Genomic DNA, 21,326 nt, shown 5'->3' with positions numbered 1-21,326 from the left:
GTTTCTAATTGGTATATATTTTTTGTGTATAAATATTTAAACATTCTCTAGATGAAAAACGGTGTATCAATGTCATCTTGACTTGAAATAAAACCATTCCTGTCACAATCCTTGCAAATGCATTGATGAAATAGAATACCACAATATCTCGATTTCCCCCCACCCCCAAGATTTTATTTGTTGATTATATGATTAAAAACATGTTCTAGCTGTCTCTTTTTAAATGCAAAATCAAATAATGTAGATGTTATATCTGAGTAACAGACATCAAAAAGTTACTGATTGCATTAAAAGCTTGTCTGTTTACTTGAAATATTGATTTCTGTAACATCATACCTTTTTAGTATTTGCATTTCTGGTAACAGCTTGGTTTGTGTCGGGATGCTTATGTCATCAGCAAGGAGTTTTCTGCAAAAATTCTTTGCTTTCCCCCAGTGATTCAGTGGTTAGAAATATTGTCTCACAGGTTGACGGGACAGAGTTAGAATTCTTTCCCTTTACTTGTGTGGAGTATGTACAGTGGTGTGAAAAACTATTTGCCCCCTTCCTGATTTCTTATTCTTTTGCATGTTTGTCACACAAAATGTTTCTGATCATCAAACACATTTAACCATTAGTCAAATATAACACAAGTAAACACAAAATGCAGTTTTTAAATGATGGTTTTTATTATTTAGGGAGAAAAAAAATCCAAACCTACATGGCCCTGTGTGAAAAAGTAATTGCCCCCTTGTTAAAAAATAACGTAACTGTGGTGTATCACATCTGAGTTCAATTTCCGTAGCCACCCCCAGGCCTGATTACTGCCACACCTGTTTCAATCAAGAAATCACTTAAATAGGAGCTGCCTGACACAGAGAAGTAGACCAAAAGCTAGACATCATGCCAAGATCCAAAGAAATTCAGGAACAAATGAGAACAGAAGTAATTGAGATCTATCAGTCTGGTAAAGGTTATAAAGCCATTTCTAAAGCTTTGGGACTCCAGCGAACCACAGTGAGAACCATTATCCACAAATGGCAAAAACATGGAACAGTGGTGAACCTTCCCAGGAGTGGCCGGCCGACCAAAATTACCCCAAGAGCGCAGAGACGACTCATCCGAGAGGTCACAAAAGACCCCAGGACAACGTCTAAAGAACTGCAGGCCTCACTTGCCTCAATTAAGGTCAGTGTTCACGACTCCACCATAAGAAGAGACTGGGCAAAAACGGCCTGCATGGCAGATTTCCAAGACGCAAACCACTGTTAAGCAAAAAGAACATTAGGGCTCGTCTCAATTTTGCTAAGAAACATCTCAATGATTGCCAAGACTTTTGGGAAATACCTTGTGGACTGATGAGTCAAAAGTTGAACTTTTTGGAAGGCAAATGTCCCGTTACATCTGGCGTAAAAGGAACACAGCATTTCAGAAAAAGAACATCATACCAACAGTAAAATATGGTGGTGGTAGTGTGATGGTCTGGGGTTGTTTTGCTGCTTCAGGACCTGGAAGGCTTGCTGTGATAGATGGAACCATGAATTCTACTGTCTACCAAAAAATCCTGAAGGAGAATGTCCGGCCATCTGTTCGTCAACTCAAGATGAAACGATCTTGGGTGCTGCAACAGGACAATGACCCAAAACACACCAGCAAATCCACCTCTGAATGGCTGAAGAAAAACAAAATGAAGACTTTGGAGTGGCCTAGTCAAAGTCCTGACCTGAATCCAATTGAGATGCTATGGCATGACCTTAAAAAGGCGGTTCATGCTAGAAAACCCTCAAATAAAGCTGAATTACAACAATTTTGCAAAGATGAGTGGGCCAAAATCCTCCAGAGCGCTGTAAAAGACTCATTGTAAGTTATCGCAAACGCTTGATTGCAGTTATTGCTGCTAAGGGTGGCCCAACAGTTATTAGGTTCAGGGGGAAATTACTTTTTCACACAGGGCCATGTAGGTTTGGATTTTTTTTTTCTCCCTAAATAATAAAAACCACCATTTACAAACTGCATTTTGTGTTTACTTGTGTTATATTTGACTAATGGTTAAATGTGTTTGATGATCAGAAACATTTTGTGTGACAAACATGCAAAAGAATAAGAAATCAGGAAGGGGGCAAATAGTTTTTCACACCACTGTATGTCTTCTCTTGGCCTACATGTTTCTCTTGAACAAGAGTTTTCCTTCTCATAACCCAGATTAGGTCAATTGACTCTTCAAAATTGGCCCAGGTGCTGTGACCAGATTTGATTCCTGCCTTTTGCCTAAAGGTACTGATTTAGAAATAATCAGGTTCAGAAAATGGATGGATGGATTGGTCATTACATGCATATATAGAGTAAATTGTAGTTGGCAAGAAAAGCTGCAAATTCCTCCCTTTTTAATATCATTTGTCTCCATAAAAATCTTCTCATTCGTGCAGCACGGTTAACAGCAACATACTGCATTGTATACTCAATAAATCTGTAAGAGAGTGGAACGTTATACTGCCCTACACGACTCCAAAAAAAAAAAAAAACACAATAAGGAAAATCATTTTGAAATGCATGCTATTGCTACGTGTTCAGATCTTGTTTTGGCTTTACACAAAGTCACATGGTGATGATGAATGCATGCCTGGGCCCTGAATGTTAAAGCGCAGTGTGAGTGAAGGCTAGCAGGGGAGTAGGTAGGGGGGGCAGTCATGCTAGGGCACAGTACAGAACAAACATTCCTAGTGTGAGTACACCCAAAACTGAATCATAGCTGCCATAGGACAAAATGAAAACAATAAGTACACAAAACGCAGCTAATAGATGTAGTAAAAAGGATTAAAACCAGGATTCATTAGGTGTCATTTATGAGGAGTCCAGTGTAAAATGTACAGTATTTATGGAGATGCAGAGTACATTTTTGTTTAAAAGTGTATAATGTTGTAAAATATATTGTTCCAATTCAAGAGAGTGTAAACTAAAGAGGACCCTTTCATAAGCCATATTCGGAGGTGGTGGATTCTGTGCAACCTTGCAAAAAACCAAGAATTTATAAAGTTGCTACTGGATGATTTGTTTAATCAATAATGGCCAAACTAGAGATTAGGTTAAATGTGGAGATGTTCCTGTAGTCTTCAGAACTTAACATAGTGTTGCAAGATGAACTTTAGAGTATGGTTCATGGAAAATGCACCATACTTGGGCTTGGGGTGACATGTAATGATATGCTTTATGGTGTTAAGCCCCAGTAGCTTCCTGAACAGTTTTTTGCTATCTAGTGGACGAACTAACATTATGCTGCAAAAAAAAGAATATACTTTCTGCCACTTTATTGTAAGTGAATGGTAACTCATCGATATTCATTCAAACACAATGATGCAGAAAAGCCATAAAAGCAGCTTTAGAACGAATGGAACCTGAACCATTTTTTGAATTGAGCGATAGTGATGACAATGTGAATTGGTCATTAGGGGTTGACATGGAAATTCAAACTGATGAATTTGAATTATATGGCACTGTACAGCTGAAGTGCCATGATATGCTTGGTGAGTTTGATGATCGTAGAGCTTCATTGTGGTGTGACAGTAGCTTCATGACAAGACGAAATATTTGCCATCAAGTGTGAGGACAAGCAAGATCTTCACCCCTAAGCATTGATCAGAATGTGGCAACTGTTAGTGACTTCCACATTTTCCCCTGACATGAACATTAAGTCTCACACTGTAGTAGCCTGTGGTAATACATGGGGTGCATCAATCAAGCAGATATTGGTCTGTGCATTGGTGACAGTCTCAAAACATGTCCCACAAAGGATGTGTACTGAATCTACATCATTACAGCAGTGGACTCTTAACATGCCTTTCTCTACTGTATTTATGTTGACTTTTTGGTATTTACGTGTTTCTGTTACACATAACATTCTTTCTTGTTTAAAAAAAATTCTGTGGTTTTTTTGGCTACTCTGTATATATATCCTCTTTTTTTTCCTGACTATGTTGAGAAAATGTGGTTTGAAGGTTCCCTTTCTTTAAGAAGGGCAGTTGGAGAGTTCACTACCAATTGAGTTAGTAGCAACATGTCTTTTAAAGAAATTGTATTACCCAAGTTGAAAATGGCATCTCATGTTTGTAAGACCAGTCTATTTGATTGCAGTATGAATATTAAGGGAGATATAAGCTAGCAAAGTTTGAACTTAATTTTTGGGGGGGGGGGGGGGGGGCATATAAGTTAAAAAGAAATGGTTCCCATATTGTTTTAAAGCTCTTTTCCAACTCTTATATTTTGCGTAAATACTATGCTGTCCCCAAAATGAAAAAATAACCATGTTATGAGTGATTAGAATATTAAAAATTGAATAATGAAAAACATATATTTTAAAATGAGTCAGTTTTTTTACTAAAGCTAGCTTATAATGTCATGGACATATCCAGAAAATATATTTGTTGGTTTTTGAGTCGTTGCTGAGCTGTCATTACTTATAGGTGGCATCACATGGTTTCATATCACTAATGGGCCTTTTTTCATAGCAGCCATATTGCCATGAAATAGTATCGTAAGCACAGGTGTGAGTAATGACATTAATTAAGCATGCAATTATTTCACACTGAAACTGAACAGAAGTCTCATTAATGTCATTCATTTCATGTCAAAATGGCTGCTGTGAAAAGGGTCCATTTCAATGTGTCTAATGAATGCCAATGCTCCACCGAGCATAACTCAGCACTGTACAAGATGTTAAAAAAAAAAAAAAAAAGGACCAGAGTTCAAAATATGGAAGGCTGGCTAGAGTAGGCCTGTGTGCATTATTAATACAGTGGGTTCAGGGAAGTAATGAGTGTGTCTGACTTACAAGTGTTTTTTCCTCGGCATGCTTGTCTGCCTTTGAATTCAAAGCAAATTTTGATGGTAGTTGTAAGGTTTTATGTATTGATCAAATCCAGATCAAATTTTTTAGTGCAATCTGGTTATTAAAGAGGAGTGGTGACATTAGGTTTTCCTAACCCTGACTCAAAGATAGGTTTATTTATATGTAGATTTCCTGTTAACCTCTTTCCTCTTCAGTCTGCCTGTTTAAGCTCTTTCATTACCATCTTGCATATAATGCAAACAAATTCCTGTAATCTGCAAAGCAGGTGTACAATAAAGCTTCATGCCCGTTTGTAAGCTGCTTTCTCTAAGCATTAACACAACCTTCTGCCTTTTTGGAAATAACACTGGTCATCTCCAGTAAATCAAAGTATTTGTTTTTTGTGAAGATCTTCAGGATTATTACTTGACCATGTATGAGTAAACTAGCAAAATACCCGCGCTTCGCAGCGGAGAAGTAGTGTGTTAAAGAGGTTATGTAAACATATATATATATACACATATCTACATATACACATATACATATATATACACATATCAACATCCATCCATCCATCCATTTTCCAACCCACTGAATCCGAACACAGGATCACAGGGGTCTGCTGGAGCCAATCCCAGCCAACACAGGGCACAAGGCAGGAACCAATCCTGGGCAGGGTGCCAACCCACCGCAGGACACACACAAACACACCCACACACCAAGCACACACTAGGGCCAATTTAGAGTCGCCAATCCACCTAACCTGCATGTCTTTGGACTGTGGGAGGAAACCGGAGCGCCCGGAGGAAACCCACGCAGACACGGGGAGAACATGCAAACTCCACGCAGGGAGGACCCGGGAATCGAACCCAGGTCCCCAGGTCTCCCAACTGCGAGGCAGCAGCGCTACCCACTGCGCCACCATATATATACATATACACACACATATACATATATACATATACACATACATACATAGTGCGTTGTAACACGGGCTGTGATTGTTACATGCGAGGGAGACGACAAATCACAGCTTCCCGCTTTCTAATCAGGTCTGTGATTGGTGCTTTGACTGATGCCTAGATCCCACAGTATCTCCCCTTAGGAGAGGCGTTAGGCAAGTGTAATTGAATAGCGGTGCTGCAAGTTTAGCTTTACACCTGTTTTTAAGGCTTATTGACTGAAAGGGGCTTTCATGAAAAAAGTTAGGGCTTTGCTACAGGATACACCCTCCACAAGTTAAGGAAGTAAAAATAAAGGTATATATTTCTGTTTTGTTTAAACCTTTTAAGTTTGTATGCGGGCGGCATGGTGGCGCAGTGAAAGGTGCCAGTTAGGAGACCCGGGTTCGTTTCCCTGCGTGGAGTTTGAATGTTCTCCCCGTGTCTGTCTGGGTTTCCTCCGGGTACTCCGGTTTCCTTCCACAGTCCTGAGACATGCAGGTTAGGTGCATTGGCGATTCTAAATTGTCCCTGGTGTGTGGGTGTGTGCGCCCTGCGGTGGGCTGGCACCTTGCCCGGATAGATAGTAAATTCTTACTGTGAAATATAATTGACAAATAATTTGGTGAATGAACTTGTGAAGAAGGTGGAGCTGGAGTATTACGTCACTTCAGTAACGAAAATGCCATGATGTGCGGAAGGGCAGGGGGAGTGTGGGGGTTGACGGAGAATGTTTTCTTCAGCGCTCTTTGGGGCTCCTCCTTGTTTTCAGTTCACGTGATTACATAGGAGGCGTGATGACGCGATACACGACTCCGACTCCTCCATTACAGTATATGGACAAAAAAGAGGTTCCAGTTATGACCATTACACATAGAATTTCGAAATGAAACCTGCCTAACTTTTGTAAGTAAGCTGTAAGGAATGAGCCTGCCAAATTTCAGCCTTCCACCTACACGGGAAGTTGGAGAATTAGTGATGAGTGAGTGAGTGAGGGCTTTGCCTTTTATTAGTATAGATGTTGTCCCTCATGGAACTGCAGTAATATTGATTTTTGCCTCATGTTGTTAGCTGACCATATCTTTGTATGGAAAAAGATGAATGAATGAACTGTATGTTTTGATTTTCTTTACACCTGTCCCATAAGCACTTTTTTGAAACCCTTCTGTCTTCGCCTTTTGGCCTCCCCCGAGGTCAGAAGTTTCGATGTTGTCTGGTGTTTCAGTTGCCATCCATGGCTTTCCTTTGTGCTGCTTTTTGTCATATTACCTCATTCCTTAGTCCAGACTTTCTTTTGTTTTCTTCTTCCTTTGATTGATTATTCCTGGCTGTCGCCTACTCATTTTTTTAACTTCACTGGCCAGCTCTCATGTCTTTGACATTAGACAGAATGTTTTTGCCATTTCCAAGTTTTCAACTTGTTAGTAGAGGATTTTGTTTTGTAACTGTGTCGGCCTGAATATGCTTGTGTATTCTTCTTACTATTTATATATGTGACTTGATTCATTCCTGTACATTGTTTTGTATTACTCTACCTTTTATTTCAGTTTCGCGTTTAAAGCTCTTGTATTGTTGGTGTTGTACAGAATTCTTCAGGGTTGTTTCCAGTACTTCCAAACCAGTATTTCTCATCACCACCTTCTTCTTCTTCTTCAATGAAGCTCTTACATTCTCCTATTGCTATAAATAGACTTCATTTAGAAAAAAGTAAAAGTGATTATTTGATATTTAATGTCATCTTCTTGTTAATGTTGCTTTAGGCATATAGATCTACAGTATATAACTGTCATGTGTACTGTGTGTGTGTGTGTGTGGTATTTTTTTTAACCTAAAATTCTGTTTTCTTCATTTTTTCCACTGAAGGTGCAAATTTAGTTCTGCCTCTGTACATGTAGCCACCTCTCATTTATTCTTTTCCAGCTACTGTACTTATAAATATTAATCTTTTATTAAATCTCCTCTTCCTCTGTTGTGGTCTTGGATAATACCAGTATTTTCCAGGCACGTCTTGCACATCACCAAGATGAGCCCCATAAATATTGCAAATATTATCTAAGATATTTCACCTTTCAGTTTTTGTTTATTTTGCATGTATTTTTGATATTCAATCCTTGTAGGCCCAATTCAATTAACTTCTAGTCACAATCCCAGTGCATCATTTATCTGAGGGGTGTGAACAAAAATGTTGTAGGTAGAATATTGGTAGTATTTCCAGGTTTGTTTCAATTAATTTCATGGTGTGCCCATATGGATGATTTTGGGCGGCATTGAGAAAAAGAACTTCTCAAGATTCAGACAAATAAGGAATTCAGTCTTATAAAAATTTTATGAGGAATGAACATAACTCTTCTTAAAATTGTGTTGTACACAACTTTAATGGTTTTAATTGAAAATCTATTATGGGAGTGGGCCCTAACTGTAAGTGATTTTGTCAAGCATAAGCATCATTATTCTGTATATTTTGGAATTGTAATAAACTCAGACAATTTGGGGTAAAAAATGGGCATCCTTGGTGAACCTGAAAATTATCTTGAAACTAAGAGAGAGAACCCACCGTGCTTGATTATTTTAGCACCTTGTTAAACTGACTTTTTGTACTGAGATGGAAAATGGTTCACTGTTTCTAAAAATAAGCTAAAAGTAATTGATTTGGAATTGGACTACATAACACTACTCCCTGACTGCCATACACCTATTGCTTACTATTGAGCAGCTAATGGAAAGTCTGCTTTGATTTGTATTTTTAAGTTTTTTTTTATTTTTGCGTGAAATATTGTCATAGATTGAAAGGTATTGTTTTACCCGAATATATAAATGTTCTTCAGGCCATGGCAGGGTTTGGGAGTTATGTAGGGTTTAAAGGGAAAGCACTGAAAGATGTTAACTACAGGGATTTTGGGAATAGTTTGGTTTTAATTCACATCCCAGAACCAGAAAGTGGAAAAGTGGAATAACATGAATTGCATGCAATACTGATGTTTATCTTGTGTTGAATTCACTTCCTAGATACAATATATCATAATCCTCCAGTGAACATTAGTTCATTCATATTTGCAAAATGACCCTAATTCACTTTTCTGTTTTTCTGCAAGTTAATTTCTATTGAAATAGTTGACCCAATTTCAAATTTGTTTGAAATCCAACTAGTGCTAACTATATCGACTGCCCATGAAGTACAGTATGTGCATGGAGATTTTTTTTTTTTTCCAGTGTACCTAATTAAGTGAATGTTGCCTTTGGTACCCAATTTAGATAGATAGATACTTTATTAATCCCAAGGGGAAATTCACATACTCCATTTACTAAGAATCTGTACCAAGGGATCTCCACCTGAACTATTCACTTCATAACCGTGTGTGAAATTCCAAGCATTCTCCCATCAAAATGTACCACGGACATAATTCCTGTGGCTGTCCGAAGGACACGGAGATTCTGGTGACCATTGACACTAGTTCACTGTCTAATATGTAAAATTCATGCATACATAATTGGCACATTCTCACTTGTTCCAGTTTTTTGCGACGTTTTGTTATCGACAAACAGAATATATGTAAAAAAAAATGTGCGAAATTTGCTGTCTCCAGCCTGTTTCCATCAAACTGGCTTTTTATCGATAAAATGGTGTGCGTGATGACGTCATCCCCCCCCCCAAAACGAACTGTCGCATAAGTTTTGTTGTATCGCGAAAAAAATCTGCCCTTGAGCCGTTTCCATACATAATTTTGTGTATGTCGCAAATTATCTACCTTTTGTTTTCCACGTTACACCCCCTCCACTAAACAAAGAAACAAAGAAATGGAGAGATTATTCAGACAGTTTTTTGAAATTTGCCAGCTTACTGTTATTTGTTTCACAAATAATTGGAATTGTACATAATAACCGAAGACGACAGCAGAATGAAGCAGTTGCTTGTCTGATAGCCCTAGAGCTCGAAGAAAGTACCCCAGTGCGATGAAACCCACGGGTATGAGAGAGACGACGGAATAAGACCTTCTGGGAGGAGGTGGTGGAGAGACACTTCACAGAAAATCTCTGGCTGCAACATTTTATAATGACACGGCCGACGTTTGAGATGTTGTGTGGATTCATCAATCCTGATGTGGCGCCCATCACAGGTTGCCACCGACCACCGGTTCCAACCCAAAAGCGGATTGCCATCGCCCTTTACAAACTGGCAACCTGCGCCGAGTACTGTATAGAGTAGTTGGAGAAACTTTTGGGGTTAGTAAAACTACCGTCCATCGATGTGTATATACTGTGTGCACCGCTATTAAAGAAAAATTAATGCGGCGTTATATCAGACTTCCGACTGTAGCGGAGGCCAATGAAATTGCATACCGCAATTCCTTGGTGCATCTTGTGCCACAGATTTAAGGTGCGCTGGATGGCACGCATGTGCCTATTCTTCCCCCGATGGAAGGCTACCGCGATTACATTAATCGCAAAGGGTGGCCATCTATTGTTCTCCAGGCCCTTGTTGATGACAGGTGCATGATACGAGACATTTGCGTTGGCACTCCTGGAAGTGCCCATGATGCAGCTGTGTTTGCAGCATCGCATCTGTACAGGTGAGCCTACCTTTCAACATCCCTTCTCAGTGCGATAACAACTGAATTAGTACTGTAACCTGCTTCCCTTAAGGTTTTTAATTAAAACTGAAATTTGAATTAATACAAAATAACGACGTTTAATCAAAAAAAAAACTCTTCATCAGACCATGCGAACCGCTCCGCCATTCTCGTTTTGATTGCACGTGATGAAAATGTGACACATTTATTTGCACTAAAGCCCTTTTTTCCGACAAAAAGTGTTTCCAATGTAGTTTTTGCGACATCTGAAGTATCGATATGGAATTTATGCGCTAAAGTTAAACGGAAAAATATTATGTCGACATGTACAACATTTTATCGATAATTAGCATTTCCATCAGCTATATTGGTAAAAAAATTTGAAGCGCTAAATATTTTTCTGCAAAAACTCCTTGGATAGAAACCTGGCTATTGATAAAGCAACAAGTCTAATCAACAATCAATTCAAAAGGGACAAGCATGCTTGAAAGAAAGAATAGAAAGTACCCAGGAAGAATAAGAGGCATTGCATGAAGTAGATGGTGCAATAATTTATAGATATTTAATGTACAGAAATTTTTAAATGGAGATTTTAACACCTAAATATTTAGTATAGGAGCCTTTGACAAGATATTTATTTAAATATATCAGTCCCTGTTCTGTTTACTTTACCACTCATGGTAATAATTCATTCTGGTTCTTCACCATTCAAAAAGTAAGCACTCAGTAGTGTAATTGTTGCCTGAGGGCCAAACTAAGAAAGGTACTGGCCCGTCGCTGTGTATATTGAGAAGAACATAATGATTAATTCTATTTGAAACAAGCGTTTCTTCTGATTTTAATTTTAATTTTTTCTTTCCTTTCTAAACTGGAACTTTTTAGGTGAGACAGATTCGCAGTCTACATCAGACAGCAGTACGCACTGGAGGTGGGGGAGCACTCTTTGTGGTAAGCTCTGAAATTTGTTTTAGACAAATATTTAGTTTATGATGCACTTGTACTACATTGCTACTTGTATTTTCCCAGTATTCCCCTGTGGATGTGTGGCAAAAAATGTAACAATTTAATAAATGGCATAGATTTCAGGTGTGTATGGTGGCATTTTTGCATGTTTATTTACCTCATCAAAGAAATAGCACATATTATATGCATATTTTTAATAGCAGCATACAATATCATGCAGTCACCCCACCAGATTTGCGATTTTGACATTTGTTTTTGGTTATTTGTGAGTTGGCAATTAACAATTAAATGGGAATATTTTTGGTGATCGCTGAAACATTGTGGAAACTCGCAGTTGACATGATATACTGTATAAACAATATTGAAAATGATTTGTATTGCACAAAAATCTAAATATTTAAATATTTGTATGTAAGTGCATACTATATCATTAACATTTAAAAGTTTAACCCTCTCAGAGCTCTAACCATCTTCTTCAGCTCTTGCCTTTCGCTCATGCCTCGGTTTCAATTTCTTTCTCATGTCTATCTTGCCCTTCCCTCTTTTCTTCCCCGTTATCGTTGCTCCTAACCCCAGTTTATGCCGTGAATTCACCCGTCACTAAACGGCAATACAGTCATCCCTCACCTATCGCGGGGGTTACGTTCCAGAGCCCCCCCCGCGATAGGTGAAAATCCGCGAAGTAGTGACCTTTATTTATTTTATTATTTATACATATTTTAAGGCTTTATAAACCCTTCCCACACTCTTATAAACCTTTCTCACTCTCTTATTAACCTTTCCCACACTCTTATAAACACTTCCTATACACTTCTTAAACGCTTTCTACATTCTTAAACACCGCAGACCAACACTGCACACTGCACGCAGCGATCAGACATTGATGTGTCTGCACTCGCTTTGTGAAGGGGGGCAGCTGAACTCACGCTGAGCAGAAATGGACTTTGTGCTGCTTCTGCCAAAAAGCCTGCTTGTCGCTCTGCGCTTCCGGAAGGAGGAGGAGTGGGGGTGTGTGAGGGCTGAACGCACGTTCGCTCAAACCCCCTCCCCGGAGGCGCAGTACGCTCCTGCCACTTCGCATTGTCAAGGGGGTGGGGAGCTGAATGAACGCTAAGGAGAAGTGGACTTTGTGCTGGCTTTGTGCTGCTTGTCGCTCTGCGTGTCAATAATTTAAAAGCCTGTACAGCATCTATTTTCCTGTCTCACTGTCTTGTCTTGCGTGAAGTTAAAATGTTTTATAATAGTGAGTTGTTACTCATATCCTTAGCCCGACATCCACATATCATATGTGTTAACAAAGTGTGTTTTATAAGTTTACATGTGTTAAGCATGTGGGATGGGTATTTTAAGGCTTAAACTATAAAAATGTTTATTTATATGGTCTTTCTATATCGCGGATTTTCTCCTGTTGCTGATGGTCTGGAACATAACTTCCGCGATAGGCGGGCAATCACTTGTATTTAAAAATCCGCGAAGTCGTGAATCCGCGAAAAGTGAACCGCAAAGTAGCGAGGGATTACTGTAAACCCATTGAGCAGGTGCATGTGTGTGCCACTGCCGGATAACTGGTTGAAGTAGCCCACCTCTGTCTATGTAAACCTTTTTAAGTAGTGTAAAAAGTGCTATATATGTGTCCTGAATTAACCAGCAGTTTAAGTAAAAAAAATAATAAAAGCAATAAAATAAACCAAAAATACAAAGTTTATTACATTTATTGAAAGCGTTCATTCACATCTTTAAATACAGCATGTGGCAATGTTTAGGTACAACGTTTCTTTGAGTGATTGTAGATGAATGTAAATTATTTTACTACAGGTCCTGTTAATTACTGGATTTTATTTTCCCAATTCTGTTTCAAGAATTGGTTGGTAACTTTTTCAAAAGTGCTTTAACTTGAGCTGCCAAAACCTCTGTAAAGATACTGTATTTTACTCATTGTTTTTGTATACAAGTGTCATCAGACTGAAGAACTGGATTTCTTTATATTTAGAAAAAAGGCAATGAAAGGATTAGATAAACTGTCACCCTCTGTGCTCAAGTCTGTGACTCTCTGACCTGCGTCAGAAAAAGCATGTATATACAGATACAAAATTTGGAACTGTTACAAATGATGTCAATCATGAAATATGTGCAATGCAGACATGTGCATATATTGTGATCTGTGATTTGTGTGGTAATAATTTAAGAGCTTTGTCTTTCCTTATATAAAATAGTCAATTGGAGAGATGTAAAGAGATGTCAGTGTTTACTGATTGACAGACACTAATGCCAGTAAGACGGGGAAGGTTTTGAACCAAGTGCATACAATGGAATCTCAACATTAAGTAAAGGAGGCCTAAAATAAAAATGGTTGGAGAAAAAACATGCTATTTGAGAATTTTCTTTGAGGCACATCAAAAATGTTTACATTTTGGGGTTAAAAAAGTTTCCTTAATATTTCATGTTATTAGTGAGAGAAAATGTATATCCTTTTTGTTGTATTTGGTGCTGGTTTTGAAAACATATCAATATATTCAATATCATATTTTTGTTCAAAATAATCTCATTATCAATTTAAGTCCTGTCACGCACCCCTAGTTTGCTATATGGTCATTTGTTTGTGGTGTGCTGTGATGCTACTTTTCTCAGCCTGCTGTTGGGCTGTTTGCCGTGTCCTCAGTACTTTTTCTGGCATTTCAGTTTAGGCTGTAATTCCCTTCTTGAATTAATGTCTGCTCCTCAGTCATCTCAGACTGGACTCAGTCACTGGCACAGAGCTTGGCTTGGCAGAGTGAATCCTGGAGCTAGTTCATATCATCCGCCTAGTTGTGAGTGCTCAAGATTTTTTACTCTCAAAAAAGAAGACGATTTTCATCTTAAAGCTGCCCAAAGAGAGAGCATGTCCTCTGCTTTGTGGTTTCAGAGAGAAGGCCCTCAGCTTTCAGAGAGAGGGAGAGGAGTACGGCTAGTTCTGAAGGAAGTTGTAAGCTCGTGGTGATTAAATGAAGGTCCCTTTCATTTACAAAATCAGCACCTGCTCAGTGGAGTGTTATTTTGTCCATCATATCCAGGCTGGTTTAGTTCATGGTAATAAGCTTAAGATAAATGTCCATTTGGGCACCTTTTTCTCTGTGGGAACCTCTGCAGAGGGTTGAGCTCAACTGAGATTTTCTCCTTTCTTATCGAATAAAGGACAGTGCTGATCAAAGTTTGGTATGAGTTGCAGTTTCGCCATTTGTTCTGGAATGCAGCTTTGGGGAAGGTGAAAATGGCCTTGTGTGCCACTAAAAGCCAAGCGAAATAGGGGTGGGCTACGCCCATTTTGTCCTACAATCCATATAACAACTATAATTTGAGGAAAGTAAATGGCACACACAGCATATTTGAATAGTTTGGGATTCACAAAATGTAAGAAATGTGTGGATGGCCTAATTACTAAAATTATGGTCTGTACTGTTCTAGATGTAATTCTTGGTAATTACACAAACTTCAGTTATAGAAGTTCTCTGATCACATAAAATTTTTTTTACAAGAATTCTGACATAATTGATGGGAAGTTGGAGAACATGTTTCATTTAGTTATGAATCATTTGTTATTCCATAATCTACAAATACAATCTAACTACAGCAGATGTCAGATACCAGACAAACTCAATTTTTGAGAAACTTGATTAGAAAAGTCTTCTTACCAAAGGAGCTTTTAATATTTGTAAATGAAGATTTGTTTCATTTACTATAATTGTTGTGTTCTGATTTGAGATATTTATTTATATACAATTAGTGCTGGGCGGTATACTGGTTCATACCAAAAACCGTTTATTTTTGTTATGATATGGATTTTTCTTATACCGCAACACCGATTTAAATAGCCTAAACGACATTCAGAAATGTGGCACAGGAGGAAACTGTTTAAGGGGGGACCTTTTTCACTGCTGCACCGCTAAACACGCATACAACGGAGTACATTCGTTAGTGGAGGTATTGAATTGTGAAAATGGACAGAGAACATTCTGAAACTGTCTGCTACAGCTTCAGTAAAGTTGAACATGATGACACAGAAGAACTTTTGCCAAAAAAAGGAGCTATGTCTGTTGTCTTGTGATACTTTGGTTTTAAAAGGTCGGATGTGGACCATTATGTTCAAATGTGTGAATACTGTTCCTATACTACTGGATAATACTGCAAGCCAAGTTGTACTTGTTTTATTTATTTATTTTTTTCAATACTGTGTAATGTACCTGGGTGCTGTGTAATAGTGTGGCGACATGTTGAATTTATTCTCGACATTTCCACTTTAATCTTGACACTTATGACGAGAATAAAGTTGACATGTTGGCTTTATTCTCGACATTTCTACTTTATTCTCGCCATTTATGTTGAGATTAAAGTCGACATGTTGACTTTATTCTCGTAATTTGTCATTAAAGTAGAACACTCTAAAGGCCTAAATTGAAGAATGTTCTTGGAAGTTGAAGAGAAGATGCCGTATTCCATCTTGCAAACAGTGTGTATGCAGCATAGTACTGTGTTTAGAGCACTGTGTCTACACTGAAGATGGACAAAGTTAATATTTTCAAAAGACCAAAAAAAAACAACAGATATTGCAGCTGAAGACATACGTGGTAGAAATACAAAGTGGTGTTTACCTTGTGCTTCACATGCCATATCCAGTTAAGTTCAACAGCTAGCATTCCCACAGTACAGTGTAGACCAGTTATTGCATAGGGTCAGGATTCAAAATTTTAAATCCAATGGTTTAGTAAAATCTCATTTAAACTTGTGTGTACTCTGGTGTGGTTTACTGGTGATTACGTAGCGCGTGTCTGGAGTTGCTTACCATTGCTTCCTTCAGCTACACAGCCTGCCCCTGTCTTGCAGACCAAGCTTTAGTGGTAGATTTGCATCCTCTGTAGATAAAGAATTGAGTTGCCATGGTTTTATCTATTGTGTGTTTCTTTTCTAACACGCCAGAGTCTGCTCACCTGCTGCAAAGGCTCTGGCTTCACTTTTCACCATGAGTGTTGGCAGAAGACATTCCATTGTCAAAATAATATAAACTTAATATAATTAATCTAATAGATCAAAGGGGCATTTATTGTCCACAAGAGGAATATTTTTTTTTCTGGTTATTTTAGAAATAGACATCTTCTTAGAAAAATCTAGATGAGCTTTACTAATTAGCTCTCAATATTCGGTCAGCTGGAGCTTTTAGTTACAAATCTTAATATGTGAGTTACTGGATTGATTGCATTTTTGGTTGGACTTGTTCATAACAATATGGATTTGATTGTTGCATTATAACTCTTCTCTTGTAACATATCTGAATATGAAATTTCTCACAGTCGAAAAAATACAAGCTGATTGTCACTGTTCATTAACAGTATAGCTCCCCCATGAGTGTCTGATTTTGTACATACAGTACAATCTAACATATAGAAGAACAAGGAGAAATATGGGGCAATATTAAATGGGCACAAATGTTTCATTGAAGCAGCACCAATATGCATTGCCATATAGCGCACAGTGTGAGAAGTCTGTAATCTAAGCAGACTAAGTAGTAACCAGCCGCCTCACCACTGTCTTTCCATTGTAACCAGCTTCCTCCGTTTTCGAGGCAGCCCAGAATAGTCTTCACTGCAATATCTTCCCTGTGTTTCTCAAAGCAGCCCATGCTGACCGTTTTTCAGACCCCTCCTAAGGTTAACAATAGGATTCTCTGTGAGCCAGTGAGGCAGTAGTGGATTTCCAGATTACATCAGAGCACTTCACCTTCCTTCCTTCCTTCCGGCTTGGTTGCTTTGCCAGTTGTATACACAAGCCAGGCAACAGCGACTTCTGATCTCCTATGAGGGGATCCTCACAAGTGTCTCTTTATTGGCATACTCACACAGTATCTTACCAAGAACAGGCAAGTTTCTTTGTGCACATTACTCTGTATTCATATCTGTCACTGGATGAACTCTGAGTATACCAGTGTCTGCATCTTAGTTCATACATTTCTTGATTCATCATTACATGTTAAAAAACACAAGAATAAATTATTGAGATAGAGTGGAGATGACAGCAGACTTTAATAAGGTCTTTGCATGTTGAATATGTTATAGAAGTTTTTTCTTTCAAAATAATTATTCTTAAAATATGGCAGATGTGATCACTCCAGTTCAGTGTGCCATGTATAGTGTGACTCACTCTGTAAATTCATCAAGGGAAATATCCTTTTTTTTCTTTCTTTCTTCTCTTTTCCTCTGTAGTAGCATCTTTTAGCACTCATATGTAAGCAGTGCTTCCTACTATTCCCAGGTACATAAGAACCATTTCATTAGTTTATTACGGCTTTCATGCAAAACCCCTCTGTGCGTGCGTGTGTGGGTGCTTGCGTGTGTGTGTGTGTGTATGGGTAAAATTCCGTTACAACGAACTGCCAGGGACCTAAAAAATATTTTGTTGTAATAAGATTCTGTATTTGTTGCTATAGTGCTTTCTTTAACTTGCGTCCAGGTGTTTGCAATCATTTCAATAGTTTCTTTCACATTAATTTTCATCTCCTCCTGTCTACAAGTTATGCTGACAAATTTTTCTCAGCATTTCCTTGTGATGATACACTTTCAGGGTGCGAATATTACCCAAACCCAATGACTAAAGCACTGCTGTGCAATTGGGTAGGAGGAATTCAACTTGAACATTATCTAAATGCGGAAGCATGCTGTGGGCAGCACAGTTATCAATCAGAAGCCGAATCATCCTTTTCTTCTTCTTCATATTGTGAGGTTTCTGAACTCTTTTGGGATCCCCCCCCCCATCCAATGGGAACGTCAAGCTGAAGTGTGTCCGGAAGCGCGATTGTCGCGTCTGTGTAAGATTGTTTGTCCGTTGCCGGGGCAGGGCAATAGGAGGCTCACAGCACTGCAGTGAGGCGACACAGAAGATCAAAAAGATCGGGGTTGCGCTACAAGTCCCCGTCTTACACCCCAAAACATGAGGCTTAGTCTCAGTACCTTAGCAAAACCAGCTTTATTCAGCTTGAAACAGGAACAGCAGGGTTATTTATTGTAGCGGGATCTGCCACTCTGCTATAAACAGACACAGCAGTCAGACAGGGTTGTGGCTAGGTTAGTGGCCAAGTAATCCTGTTCCTTGCATCACCCACTGAGTTTGCTTTAGTGGAGAGACGCAGCAGAGCTGTGAGCCTGCTGTTGCCCCGGCAACATATAAACAGTCTCCCACAGACATGGTGATCGCACTTCGGGACGCTCTTTGGCGTGTCGTCCCGTTGGGGGAGGTCCCAAGTGGGTTTAGAAACCTCACATTTTCTTGAATGAGTGCCACATTAATAGAAATGTTGCTTGAACGAGAATCACTGAACCACATTAAAATGGCATTTTCAACGTCTTCAAATGCAGCAGTTCACATACAGTGGTGTGAAAAACTATTTGCCCCCTTCCTGATTTCTTATTCTTTTGCATGTTTGTCACACAAAATGTTTCTGATCATCAAACACATTTAACCATTAGTCAAATATAACACAAGTAAACACAAAATGCAGTTTGTAAATGGTGGTTTTTATTATTTAGGGAGAAAAAAAATCCAAACCTACATGGCCCTGTGTGAAAAAGTAATTGCCCCCTGAACCTAATAACTGGTTGGGCCACCCTTAGCAGCAATAACTGCAATCAAGCGTTTGCGATAACTTGCAATGAGTCTTTTACAGCGCTCTGGAGGAATTTTGGCCCACTCATCTTTGCAAAATTGTTGTAATTCAGCTTTATTTGAGGGTTTTCTGGCATGAACCGCCTTTTTAAGGTCATGCCATAGCATCTCAATTGGATTCAGGTCAGGACTTTGACTAGGCCACTCCAAAGTCTTCATTTTGTTTTTCTTCAGCCATTCAGAGGTGGATTTGCTGGTGTGTTTTGGGTCATTGTCCTGTTGCAGCACCCAAGATCGCTTCAGCTTGAGTTGACGAACAGATGGCCGGACATTCTCCTTCAGGATTTTTTGGTAGACAGTAGAATTCATGGTTCCATCTATCACAGCAAGCCTTCCAGGTCCTGAAGCAGCAAAACAACCCCAGACCATCACACTACCACCACCATATTTTACTGTTGGTATGATGTTCTTTTTCTGAAATGCTGTGTTCCTTTTACGCCAGATGTAACGGGACATTTGTCTTCCAAAAAGTTCAACTTTTGACTCATCAGTCCACAAGGTATTTTCCCAAAAGTCTTGGCAATCATTGAGATGTTTCTTAGCAAAATTGAGACGAGCCCTAATGTTCTTTTTGCTTAACAGTGGTTTGCGTCTTGGAAATCTGCCATGCAGGCCGTTTTTGCCCAGTCTCTTTCTTATGGTGGAGTCGTGAACACTGACCTTAATTGAGGCAAGTGAGGCCTGCGGTTCTTTAGACGTTGTCCTGGGGTCTTTTGTGACCTCTCGGATGAGTCGTCTCTGCGCTCTTGGGGTAATTTTGGTCGGCCGGCCACTCCTGGGAAGGTTCACCACTGTTCCATGTTTTTGCCATTTGTGGATAATGGCTCTCACTGTGGTTCGCTGGAGTCCCAAAGCTTTAGAAATGGCTTTATAACCTTTACCAGACTGATAGATCTCAATTACTTCTGTTCTCATTTGTTCCTGAATTTCTTTGGATCTTGGCATGATGTCTAGCTTTTGAGGTGCTTTTGGTCTACTTCTCTGTGTCAGGCAGCTCCTATTTAAGTGATTTCTTGATTGAAACAGGTGTGGCAGTAATCAGGCCTGGGGGTGGACTCAGGTGTGATACACCACAGTTAGGTTATTTTTTAACAAGGGGGCAATTACTTTTTCACACAGGGCCATGTAGGTTTGGATTTTTTTTCTCCTTAAATAATAAAAACCATCATTTAAAAACTGCATTTTGTGTTTACTTGTGTTATATTTGACTAATGGTTAAATGTGTTTGATGATCAGAAACATTTTGTGTGACAAACATGCAAAAGAATAAGAAATCAGGAAGGGGGCAAATAGTTTTTCACACCACTGTACATTTGTAACCTGAGATTTTTCTTCTTTTTTTGCTCTGTCTTTCAAGAAAGTTGACAGTGTTGATGGAGAAGTTCCGAATTCCTGGCAACATCTTTTTTCTTTTTGCTGCAAAAATTGAAAGTTTTTCTTTCTAATATGAACTGTTATCGTTTTTTCGTGTCTGCCGTTTCTATAGGAGGGTGACATTGAGTTAAATTCCAATGGATGTTTTTCAAATGTTCACAAGCAATAAGCAAAAGGTATCACTGAAAACCACCGAAAACAAAAAAGGAAAAAAAAAAAAACAGAACAGGGAAAGTTCGAAGAAAGAAAAAAAAATGTACAGTGTTTCTGTTTGGAGATCGTTGTGCACAAGTGAGCTGCGACCACAGAACTAACTGCTCTGTGGATGATTCATTCCAGCATTTCTAGGTCACTTCGGTGTAATGAAAGTATCTGCTGAATGTACTTCATAGTAACGAGATTTCTATAGACTCGTGTCATATGGGGAAACTGTCGGGACCATGAAAATACTTTGTTGTAATGAAAATTTAATTGTAAAGATATTAATTGTAACGGAATTTTGCGTCACGGTGGTGCAGTGGTAGCACTGCTGCCTTGCAGTTAGGAGACCCGGGTTCTCCCTGCATGGAGTTTGCATGTTCTCCCCGTGTCTGCGTGGGTTTCCTCTGGGTGCTCTGGTTTCCTCCCACAGTCCAAAGACATGCAGGGTAGGTGCACTGGCAATCCTAAATTGTCCCTAGTGTGTGCTTGGTGTGTGTGTGTGTTCCTTTTTAGGGGGCAATAGCTCCCTAGTTGGAATAAGTTATTTTGTAATTGCGGTGTTTTAAGTAACTGAAAACTATATAGATATGATATTAAAAGGTGATATCCCTCCCATAGTGATACGCCGGTAAAAATCACATAAGAGAAAATAACTTAGCATTCTTTACTGACGATTTACGCAGCATTACAGACGGGAAGCTTATAGCAAGACAATACCAAGGTGGAATCTTGATCTATACAGTCTGCCGTTTTTTGTCGCTGCGCTGGAAGGCTTTTCAGGATGGATGACGA

General features: G+C 39.0%; 1 protein-coding gene across 1 annotated transcript in view; it reads left to right on the top strand.

Annotated features, from left to right (window-relative positions):
• ndufv2 (NADH:ubiquinone oxidoreductase core subunit V2) overlaps positions 1-21,326 on the top strand; it is a 72,157-nt gene that overhangs the window by 13,335 nt on the left and 37,496 nt on the right. Inside the window, exon 2 of the mRNA XM_028803704.2 lies at positions 11,193-11,258. Coding sequence (XP_028659537.1) covers positions 11,193-11,258 — 66 coding nt within the window. The remainder of the gene's footprint in view (positions 1-11,192; positions 11,259-21,326) is intronic.

Source organism: Erpetoichthys calabaricus, chromosome 6 (assembly GCF_900747795.2).
Source record: "Erpetoichthys calabaricus chromosome 6, fErpCal1.3, whole genome shotgun sequence".
NCBI lineage: Eukaryota > Metazoa > Chordata > Cladistia > Polypteriformes > Polypteridae > Erpetoichthys > Erpetoichthys calabaricus.
The sequence above is the reverse complement of the archived record's forward strand: the minus strand, read 5'-3'. Positions and strand labels throughout refer to the sequence as shown.